The sequence below is a fragment of the Lytechinus variegatus genome, chromosome 3, assembly GCF_018143015.1.
Source record: "Lytechinus variegatus isolate NC3 chromosome 3, Lvar_3.0, whole genome shotgun sequence".
Lineage (NCBI taxonomy): Eukaryota > Metazoa > Echinodermata > Echinoidea > Temnopleuroida > Toxopneustidae > Lytechinus > Lytechinus variegatus.
Window position 1 is genome coordinate 75,515,640 of NC_054742.1, and position 12,301 is coordinate 75,527,940.

At 35.1% G+C, this 12,301-nt stretch overlaps 1 protein-coding gene across 1 annotated transcript in view; it reads left to right on the forward strand.

The window, feature by feature from the left end:
* Nucleotides 1-12,301, forward strand: part of LOC121411936 (zinc finger protein GLI3-like) — a 128,102-nt gene that overhangs the window by 46,274 nt on the left and 69,527 nt on the right. The window contains exon 9 of the mRNA XM_041604848.1: nucleotides 8,930-9,199. Coding sequence (XP_041460782.1) covers nucleotides 8,930-9,199 — 270 coding nt within the window. The remainder of the gene's footprint in view (nucleotides 1-8,929; nucleotides 9,200-12,301) is intronic.

Consider the following 12,301-nt stretch of genomic DNA (forward strand, 5'->3'; position numbering starts at 1 on the left):
ATTTTTGTCTCACCTGCATAGCAGAGTGAGACTATAGGCGCCGCTTAACCGACGGCGGCGGCGTCAACATCAAATCTTAACCTAAGGTTAAGTTTTTGAAATGACATCATAACTTAAGTATATGGACCTAGTTCATGAAACTTGGCCATAAGGTTAATCAAGTATTACTGAACATCCTATTAGAGTTTCATGTCACATGACCAAGGTCAAAGGTCATTTAGGGTCAATGAACTAAGACCATGTTGGAGGAATCAATATCAAAATCTTAACCTGAGGTTAAGTTTTTGAAATGTCATCATAACTTAGAAAATATATGGACCTAGTTCGTGAAACTTGGACATAAGGTCAATCAAGTATCACTGAACATCCTGCATGAGTTTTATGTCACATGACTAAGGTCAAAAGTCATTTAGGGTCAATGAACTTTGGCCGAATTGGGGGTATCTGTTGAATTCCCATCATAACTTTGAAAGTTTATGGATCTGATTCATGAAACTTGGACACAATAGTAATCAAGCATCACTGAACATTTTGTGCAAGTTTCAGGTCTCATGATTAAGGTCAAAGGTCATTTAGGGTCAATGAACTTTGGCCAAATTGGGGGTATCTGTTGAATTACCATCATAACTTTGAAAGTTTATTGGTCTAGTTCATAAAAAGTGGACATTAGAGTAATCAAGTATCACTGAACATCCTGTGCGCATTTCAGGTCACATGACCAAGGTCAAAGGTCAATGAACTTTGGCCGAATTGGGTGTATCTGTTGAATTACCATCATTTTTTTGAAATTTCATGGATCTGATTCATGGAACTTGGACATAAGAGTAATCAAGTATCACTGAACATCCTGCGCGAGTTTCAGGTCACATGATCAAGGTCAAAGGTCATGTAAGGTCAATGAACTTTTGCCATGTTGGGTTTTTTTGTTGAATATCCATCATATCTCTGTAAGTTTATTGGTCTAGTTCATAAAAAGTGGACATATGCAGTATTTGGTACCCTGGGGTACCAAATAATAATTCGCCATTTTGTTGAATTATTTATTTTATTTTTTTGGTCTGTACCCTGGGTTACCAAAAAATGTGTACAAGTATATTTTAATATTTTGTACAAATTTTTTTTTCTTTTTAGTGATCTTATGTAACAATAATGCATGCAAATGATAACTTTATTCTATTTGTTTACTATTATTGGCATTAGATTGTATCAAAGAAAGGAAATAGGCGTTGTGATCATTGTTGCCATTCATTGTCATGATTGTTGCACCGATCGTACGACCGTGAAGACCATGACAACAATGTAACTGTACACTATTACAACACGAGATGGCGCTGCACAACGCTGTACCCCGGGGTACAACGGTACCCCGGTGTACGGCGTGGTGCATCATATGAGTAACCATGTATCACTGAACATCTTGTGCGAGTTAGAGTAGTTTTTAAAGTCAGCACTGCTGCTATATTGAACCGCGTGATGCAGGTGAGACAGCCAGAGGCATTCCACTTGTTATGCTAATTTATGTGAAATTAATTTTTTCATATTTTTAAAAATGCACCTGAAATGCTTTTTCTTCTTTAATCAGCAGATTTTGATTTTTTTTTCTTCCATCTGGTAGAGCTGCGTGAGGTTCATCAAACTTGTACACAAAATTTTGTCTGGAAACTTATTTATGCTAATTTATGCAAAATTTATTCATAAATCACAAAAAAAGTTTTTTCTTCATTTGTTGATCAATATCAATTTTGTTTGCTTTATATGATAGGTCGAGGTGGTCATACAAAATTTGAACACAGAATTTTTGAATTCATTAAATATGTTAATTTAATTTATTCATATATTTTCAAAACTCACAGAAATTATTCATTTATTTGTTGATTGATTTTGATTATTTTTGTTCCATCTGAGAGCTACATGAGGTTCACCAAGGTTCTACACAGAATTAAGAAATTTTGACTAGAAAGTTATTTATGCTTAATCTATATGAAATTTATTCATAGATCACAAAAAAATGCTTCTATGTCATTTCTTCATCAATTTCAATTCTATATCCTCAATTTATGTCACCCATAAAATTCACTACAGTGTCAACTGGGCTGAAATTAAAACTGTTAAATTTCATTGCGAGATGCCGGATGAGCTTCTCATCATTGATATGCTAGTTTAAAAAAAAATCAGTATGCATAATGAGTGCAAGATGCTAGGGGTGACTGCTGGGTGGGTGGGTTCAGTTGTTTGACATAGTGTCTTTCTATATGGTTGTTGGATGAATAAGGAGTATGGTATGAATGTGAGTGTGTTTTGTTTTGAAAGATTGTTTGTCGGCCCTGTTAATGCATAGCTCTATTCAGGTTAGCTGACCCTCCAAAGTTCCGCCTGAGCAATGGATTTGAATAATCAATTCTATTGCTCAGGTTGAATGGTGTTGTTGTGGGATTGGCAATCCCTGGCTGGAGCTGTGCATTGAACTTGACCGCTCTTTCGTCCCCAGACACCCTCCTGTCTTTCATTTTTTTATCTGCTTAAAACTAAGTTTTTTAAGTTTTTTATTGTTTGAATTAAGATGTTTATCAATAAGCATCTTTCCACCACCACCTTTCAGTGTTTTCATCTTTTCATTTTAGTATACATATATATTAAGTTGCATTATATTTTCATCATTTCAAGTTTGATGTTTTTAAATCTCTACATTCTATGTATATATACCTGTAAATTGTACGCAATTTGGCCTTTTGGCTGCAAAGTGCAATAATTTTAATAAAACTTTTTCAATTTCAGTAGATTATGCAGGTGTTTGGCCATAGTAATTTTCAATCAATGACAACCAAGGTGTATCTGATACTTTACAAAGGAACAATTTACCTGGCATTGACATTTGTTTGCTGATGTCCTGATACAGAATATGCATTTCAATCAACATGCTTTAGATTGGGAGCAGCAAAATTGAGAAGCAGATGATTTTTGTGATATAAAGTGTGTATAAAAACCTGACTAAGCTGCACTCTGTGTGCAATGTATAGGGATGAAATGAGATTATTAATGATCCATATCCCCCTCTAATATGCATTTATTGAAAGCACATTGAACTGAGGTAAACCCATATCAATGTTTAAGTGACATCTTATCTTCTGCACATACAATTTGTGTAATACTAGTGTCCAATCAAAAATTTCTTCTGGCCAAGTCCACCTTGACCATCATACAATGAAATTATCCATATATGACGAGAATGTTATTCAAATGACAATTACAGTATTCATCATCTACCCAATGAATGTCTCATCTCTTCATATGTCCATGTATTGACTTATATTTGTAGTCCACCATGGACAATGGAATGGAATGTTAAAGGCCTGTTTAGGAAATTGAATAGTTTACAAGCCATTTTGAGTCTGAAGTCACTCAAAGAAAATCCATAAACTTAAAAGATTACTTATCATACTATCAGCTACATTGTTGGTTAAGCAGAATTTGTTTTTATGAAATACTCTTCATTTCATCAGATTTTTTTTCTGATAATAATGAATGGATTGTTATTCCCATTTAATGTTTAGAAAAAAATCTTTATTAAATAAGGTATATATTCTATGAATAGATATGAAATTTCAGAAAATAATATGTGTCTTGTTTTACAGGGGGTTGAACCTAAATTGTATGAACTAATGTAAAAGCTAATAAAGCAATTCTTAACAGAGTAATCCCTATTGGAGATGACATTCTGATGGAAGACACAGATTCATTTATATTGCCTCTCCCTTGATGGATGGTGAATGTTCTTCTCTTGGGGCAGTATATGTTTTGTTCATAACAAATTTTCAGTCCCTGGGCAAGCCATTAATGTCATGAGTATAACAGAAATCTTGTGGAATCTCACAAATCTATTATGAAATTCAAGAGGGGATCATTAAGTGGAGCAGAAAAAAAGTTGTAGAAATGAGGAAGGTGTCGGAAATTGGTATCGACTTATAGGGCAAATATTTAGAATGCTGGCCGTTTTGAGCCAGGAAACAAATAGGGGATTAACTTATTTTCATCTGGGAGTCATTATGTAGTTCATCGAAGTTCATTCATGTTGAAAATGTTATTGATATGATTGTGCATGACACTTAGTCATTTTCTTTAATTCTCTTTTCTCAATTTATTTTCTCTCTTATAAAAAAACATAATCTTTCTCCTCTATTTTCTCAGCATTTCTCTGATTTCCTTTACTTTTTTTGAGAGGGGGTGGGGCTTGTGGAAGTGTATTATAGGGATAATGGTTCAGAGAAGCAATACGAAGTGTTGCACTCATTGGAACTCAACAATGCTTCATTCCTTCAGTGATCCTAGATTCAATTGCTTAAAGTACCAGCGACCCTAAAGCTCTTGAGGAGAATGCTGTGGTTAAAGCTATTGGTAGAATAAGGGTGTTAATGTGTCCTCTGGCTCCCTAATTTCCTGTCTTATTCTGCAGCTCAATGTTTCTCTGATGTCCATTGTTGAGTAAATGAACTCTAACCACATTCATGATATGTATTTCCTCTGCTAAGCCCTACTTTCCCTTCCCTCTTGCACTTACAATCCAAGACACAAAAACGGTTTCGACAATTCGTTCTTTTTTGCTTTAAAATCCTTTGCCATGATTGGCCAATGTTGTCCCATGTGGAAATATAAATCTGTAGAGACCCAGTCACAATCTAGATCTAATTCGAGGATCTGTTAACTGGTTTATTAACATCTACCATGCTTTCCTATAGGGGTTTTCTTAATCAGATTATTTCTTTTAATTTGTCACCGAGGAGTTCAACCAGAAGTTTGTCATAAAATGAGATTTTAGAAGAAAGTCTTTCGGATAGAGTGTGGATTCGGTTACTAGGAGGTTGACTGAATTTGTCTCTCAAGAATTTGCATAAGAAGCTTGAGAGCCCTTTGACCCAATGTAACCCGTATGTTGGATCGGGACGAGCTGAAATAATTTGCGAAAAGATTTCACATCCATTTGCATTTGGTTACCTCAGGTAATTAGTCGTCATCTTGATTCTCTGTCAAACATGACGTATTAGAACTGTTTTTATAGATCCAGTTTTAATGAGTTAGTAATTTGTGGTTTGGAAAATGGTGGTAAAAAAAGCTTCTATGGCGTTAACGGTGTTGAGCGCGTGAAACCAATTTGTGTACATATGGGACTATAACTGAAGAAACCTTCAATCATGGCGGCCGATTGTGCGTGGAATATGAATGTTTTTTGCACTTTCTGTATGTGAACCTGAATGACACTATTCATTGAATCACAATCATTACCCTGGGACCCATTCACATCTTGTTTATTCAAGAATATCTTTTGATATATTAAACATGTTGATCTTACAACCACAAAATACATCGTACATTAAGCATGACTATGGTATGTGGCCTGTCATATTATTGTCTGTTTCATCGATTTTGATTTTTTTTTAAAGAAATTATTTTAGTTAGGACGATAACTATAAATGAACATTGTATTCATAACATGTTTAATACTCTTTTCACTCCTGAGACCAAATATGCCAATAAAATTTATAGTAATATACATGTATTATGTGCATTGTTTTCATGGATAATCTCTTTTCGTTTAACATATATTTTGATTGATTTTGTGAAACATTAAAAAGTTGATTCTTTATTGCGTTCATTGTTAATAATTACTATTTTAGAAAAGGTTTTGACTTTGTATATATCAATGAGAAAATAAATTTCTTAATCAACTTTTTTATTCATTTTATTAAATGGACACCATAGTCCAATAGTCCATATTCTGGAGTCTGGTTTAACTTATATTTACTTATTTGTTTGGTGTAACTCTGCTTAAAGTATGGTAGGCCAAAAGTGTAAAAATTCTGCTTATATTGTATATTTTCTTATATTTACTTATTTGTTTCCCTTTGCATTCATAATGTAGAAAATATTTCAATTATCATTCTGAGAAAGTTATACATGCCTTGAGTGTCAGAAGAGTTTATAAATCGAGCATGTACGAATAGAGATTTATGAACCAATTGGCTCTCCATAGTTAAACTATAACTTTAATCCAGGTTTAATTTATAGCTGAGTTCAGAATATGGGCCCATATGTTTGTAGATTTTGTACAAAATTACAAAACAAAAAAGATAATAAACAAGTGGTTTTTTTTTCTAGTAGGGGTAATAATAGTATTTCAGTCCAAAGATATGTTGAGTTTGTAAAGGATATATTTCAGTACGTGTTTGCTCTGATTTTTCGCAAGTATGTGCTATATTGTGAACTTGAATTTTACTTTTCTTTCAGGGATAATTAGGTCGATACCGTTTAAAGTGTGATTTTCGTTAATTCAAGGTAATCTGAAAGGACCCAGATATTTGTTTAAAAATCTATTAGAAAGAAAGTTTATTTTATAACAATACATTTAACCAACCTATGTTAGTAATTCTACTTGTTAGCAAGAAACATGCTGTATTCTTCCATGGAAAATAAGCTTTTGAGTTTGTGAAATTGGCAATATGGGAAATGAAATAATTTCTATTTCAAATACTTTATAAGAATTCAACAAATTTAAATTCTTTGCACTCCAAGCCATGAAGGAATGTAATTGCTAATTCATTACACAGACCCCTGACAGCAATAAAAATCATATCCCCAAATAACTGGTATTAAAGTTTATCAACAACTTCTTAAACAAGTTTGAACTAATCAGGGAGGTAGTCAGGTCGGCCCTGAGGCTACATTTTGCCGGCTTTAGCCTCAGGCCGACACACCTACAAAATGGATGGGAGGTTTTTCCAGCAGCCTCTACTACACATTTGGTGTAACTGTATGGACCGTCTCTCTGGAAATTGCCATTTAAAGGTCCAGCCCAGAAAAATGTTGAATTAAATAGAGAAATTTCAAACTACAGTAGCATAACGCTGAAAATTTCATCAAAATCAGATGTAAAAGAAGAAAGTTAAGGACATTTTTGAAATTTTCCTTATTTTTTACATATATTATGCACAACTCAGTAGCATGCAAATGAGACAGTCAATGATGTCCCTCACTATTTCTTCTGTTTTTTTTATAGAATATTTCATTTTTACAGATTTTACAAAAAGGACCAACTTCACTGAACCATATAGTATTAATACTAATTCCACATGTTCAGTGAGGAATTTAATTGTTGTTTCACTTGACAATGATGAAAAATATTTCATATAATAAAATACAAAAGAAATAGTGAGTGGATGATGTCATCAGTCTCCTCATTTGCATACTGACTAGGATGTGCATATAACTGTTTTGTGAAATTATGCCAAATTTTAGAATGTCATTACTTATTTTAAATTCGATTTTGATGAAATTTTCAGTGTTATGCTTTATGCATGTTGGATTTTTATCTTTTTATTTAATTCAACTTTTTGTTGGGGTGGATTTGTCCTTTAAGCATGTACAGTTTGAAGTGATATGGTTGCCAATTTAGTAGGGATGATCAGTGCAAAAAAATAGTAAGAATTATGTTACAAGCATGACATTTGGCTGACAGGTAGTTAATAGTGCTGAACAATTTTAGCAAGGGGTGCCAACATGATCTGTCCTCATATAGCAACAGTTACTAGGTAACATAGTTACCTTAGCAACCACCATTTTGGGGTGTTATCTACATTTTAAAAACTATATTTTGACTTCTAAGCACCCATTTTACAGTCACATATCAAACAATGTTCCAGCCATGTACAGCAACAGTTGCTAGGCAACACATTTTCCATAGCAACTATAGATGATATTCCTGCATACAACATCTTGTCATAATATTTAAATAAATGTTTACATTTTCAAGGTTAAGTATCTTTCCACAATTTCTAAGAACTGAGAGTGTTGTTAGACTTAAATGAGCAAACAATTGACAGCAAAATAGATTATCCATCTTGGGGATACAATTATTAATCATATTGCAAAATATGATGAAATTTTCATGGATTTTGACTGAGTAATAGGTCTTAAGGCTTAAAACTCATTGTTGTGATCTTGTGAGGTCTAAAAATGCCAAATTCTTTTGGATGGGCATTTCTTAAGAACATCATCCACTTTTGGGTTAGCTTTGAAGCTCTGTAGCAAAAAATCACGCACATGGACCCATGTTACTAAAAATGTTACTCTAACCAAATAAAGCTCAGTTACTAAGGTAAATATGTTACCTAGCAACCGTTGGTATTTTTGGTAAACTCATGTTGGCACCCCCTGCGAAAAATGTTCAGAATAACTGACTCTACCTTTGTGTCGACTTTCATGCTTGTACCATTTTCTGAACATTTTTTTCACCGATCACCTAGATTCGAAGAATACGTGATCAATCAACAAGGCCTGAGTCTAAAGGGAGTGGTCAGCCAGTGACTGAACGTTGCCATCGGTCACCTGTGCGATTTCTTCCAGACCAGTGAACCGCTAAAATAAAGAAAAATATAAATTCTTTATCACCAAAGACTGAGAATATCAACCTTTTTGAGACCAATATTTCCTTATTCACATTTACATCTTTACATAGAAAATTTCACATGAACTATATTTCCAAGCCTTCTTAAGTCAACCAATAATAAATAGCTAGGGTGTCTCAAGCACACAGAATAAAATGAAAGCACCCACACAATGGGATTATGATGTTATGGGCCGATAAATTCAAGCAAGAAAAAATAAACCTTGTTACTATTCTTTTCTTAGCTGTACTTGCTTGGTTAAAGCTTTGGATTATCATTTGAAAGTTTAATGGTTCCAACTAAATGTTTGTATGGTTTAAGTCCATTGGTTTTTGTTGAGATTAAATTTCTTATTTATTTATTTAATCTGGCATGAAAGACAATACGAACTGCTTTTTTCTGCAAATGAAATAATCATTAACATTGAATAAATAGCAAAAACATGCTTAATTTTCTCTTTATTTTGTTTAAATATTATTGCTATTTATTATTAGGTGATCAAGAAAGTGACTGAACCAAACAACAACCAAGTGACAAGCAGCGTAGATCTAGACAATCATCAGAGCAGAAAGATGGAAGATCCTAACACAGTCTCTTCTACATCTCACATTGAGGGATCCCCTCTGGCTACTGCTCCAGGTCCTGGTGGAGACCATCGGGATGATGATGGAGCCCACGGCGGAGAAGAAGACATCCCAGTCGTCACTGATTGTGAATGGGAGGACTGTCACAGGAAGTTTGATACACTAGATCAGCTGGTTCAGGTACTAAAACCTATGAAATTTTGATAGATATGAATCAGCCTTTGCAGTAACTGATGGCACCGATAGCGATTTCCGTCGGTGCCCTTACCAGTTGCCGTGCTGCCTTTAACTTTCCCCATCACCAACGACGGTCAACTGCCTTGCCCTTTTATAAAACCGCTTTGGGTGCCCTACAAGCTAAAGTAAAGCACAATGACATTATTCAGATATGGTACATATAGATCCAAGTAAACATATTAGTAAAAGGCCTGAGACGAGAATGTGGTATTTACCATTTGATTATTTCCAGAAAGAACAATCGAGTTTTTCGATTGTTTGTCAGGAATCACATCAATTAAAATCACAATAGTTGACCTAGTTATTGTGACCTCCAGCTCCCCTTACTTAAAAAATTATATGGCAAACACATGTTAGAAAATTCAATCTCAATAGGGTGTCAGTTGTTGAACTTATGGTCAAAAGTATTGTCTTTTTCTCAGAAATAAAAGCAGACCTATTTTTCCACCTTCTCTTTGATTGTCGAAAGAATAATATAAATTAAGATTAAATCTTTCAGTTTATTGTTTCAATGAAACATCTTTCCTAAATCAAGGTTTGTATTAATTCAGAGATGCCAACCCTCCCGATGAAATCGGGAGGCTCCCGAAAATTCATCCCAACTCCCGCCCTTACGATTACCATCCTTATCCTCCCGAAATTACGATTTTTTTTGCATTGATCAAATTGGATTGAAAGTACATGTATCGTCTGCTAACTCTAGCATGTAGTAACTCCATTACCTTTGCTGCTAGTAAATTCTGTGTGAAAGGTAGACAAATAAGGAGCAGTGAAAAGCTGGTGCATGTGATATGCCCAACGGGAATCCACTGTGCACCAGGCCGGTAGGCCCGGCCAGCTTCGCTAGGCGTGTCCGCTCGCGGCCGCTGGATTTGTAGAGTCGTGCGGTGGAATATCAATGCAAGATTTCGGTGTATTGATGGGTTGATATCGACACGAAATGGCGGAAAATCAACAAAAGAAGACCAAGAAATGGTCTCAGAAGTATATCACTGAATACAGTCTCCAGAACCCACGTATTCAGAAGTCGGAAAGAGGAATTTACCATGCATTTTGCACAGTTTGCAGCGTGGACATTTCAGGGAATACGGACATTGCAAAGACAAGTCTTCAACTTCTAGCTCCTGTTCACTTATTTCACCAAGCAAGGGACCAGCCAGTGAGGAGGAAGACGTTATCTGCGCTGAGCTTTTCTTAACTGGATTATTATAATTCCTCCTTATTATTTTTGAACAGGTACTTTTCTTCTATTGTCCCCTCATTTTTTTTTACATGTAAAAATGCATATTTTTCTTCAATTTTTATGTTAAAAAAGTGGGAACAATGTTTTTTTAAAACTTGTGAAATGCTCCAAAATAAGGGTCAGATTGCACTAGAGAGCATCTAGAAACCCTGGACCCCAGCCGCATGGGTCAAGCGCTCCGCGCTCGAGATGTGCGCTACATAATTTGGTGTCAGTTGCAAATCCTCCCTAATTCTGATTTCCAAAAGTTGGCATCTCTGTATTATGCATCTCTCCAAGTGCACCTGCACATATGAATGAATCAGCCCAGATCAGCGAGGACACCTGCATTCCAAAATCCAATCTCTCTAACAGTAAACAATTCATTCATGTACATTGAAGTATTATTTATGACAGACACGGAAGGTGGCACCTTTTACTTATTAAAAAATCTTACACTTGCCTACCTCCAGTTATTCATCACCCACGATGCTACACACGATATTAAAAAGAAAGTAATTGCAAAATATTTCAAATACCTTTTAATATTACAAATTGTATCAATTGATCCTATGACTGGGTATGTATTTGGAGACTAGTCCACGAGCTGCTCAAGAATTAGTGACTGCACTAATATTATAATAATAGTAGCGGTATATTTACCCAGGGTAGCAACTTCAGTTCCGAAAATCAGTCTCCCAGCGGGCCCATATAAGCGTATTGGAATGTTTTTTTCCCTCAGTAGAATGACAGGGGTATTAGTAGTGTTACATGACCAAGATCTCTTTGTTTCTAAAATTAATTTTTTTTTTAATCTCAAGGGGGCAGTCATGCACTGCCTCCTTGTGGGGATGCGATGCCAATACATCCAATTATTGTAATATCTGCAGAAGGCTCTTAGTTCTTAATATGCAAATGAGGTAGATTTGTTTGCACTTTTGATTGAAAACTTCTCTGATCATCATCAAATGTAGCCTGAAGGTCCATTATGGTTAAGCAAAGCCACCTATTGATTTTGGTGTGGTGGAGCCATCATTGCCATGGTAACAAGAGTTTTTGTGGAAAAAGCAGAGATGTCCTTGTAAGCACTCTACCAGCTGCAGTACTACTCTGATCATCTTCAAATGTGGCATGAAGGTCCATTAAGCAAAGCCGCCTATTGATTTTCTGCATTTCTTTTACAATTATCTTCTAATTTGTCATGAAGGTCCATTACGGTAAAGGAAAGCCGTGTATTGATTTTGGTGTGGGCGGAGACGTGGAAAATTTGGTAAAACCTGTATTTTCTGCTTTTTCAGTTTGTCATAACAGTTGGCACACAGAAGCAATATTAGAAGGTGAAGCGAAGATGCTTTCATTTTTGGTGGGGGGTCTTAGGGTTAGGTTTACATAATATATTCAGATTAGGCCTACTCTATAATTGTACCTTTATTCTCCAACAGGTGATACTTGACAATACTTTATGTTCTGCAGAGAAACACTGCTATGTCATATTATTGTCATCAAATTTGGTACCAAAAGGCAAAATGTGGGCAGGGTCATTGTCATTATGATAATTGCATTTATTTGTCAAATTTTTGTGTGAGCTCTATATATCGCAATGACGGATGAAGCGGTGGGTTAGGGGGATACATGTACCCGGCCGCGCGTCCTGCCGAGCATCTCTAGTTTATTGTGAATTTTTTCTCAAATTTAACTGCTTTGTACAATTAATTTGTAATCTGTGGATTATTTTCCTTTTTTAATATTTTTATGGCTAATTTGCATAATATGCAAATTTCATAAATTTCTACTTATATTTTGGGGACTGTTGTTTAGGGGAC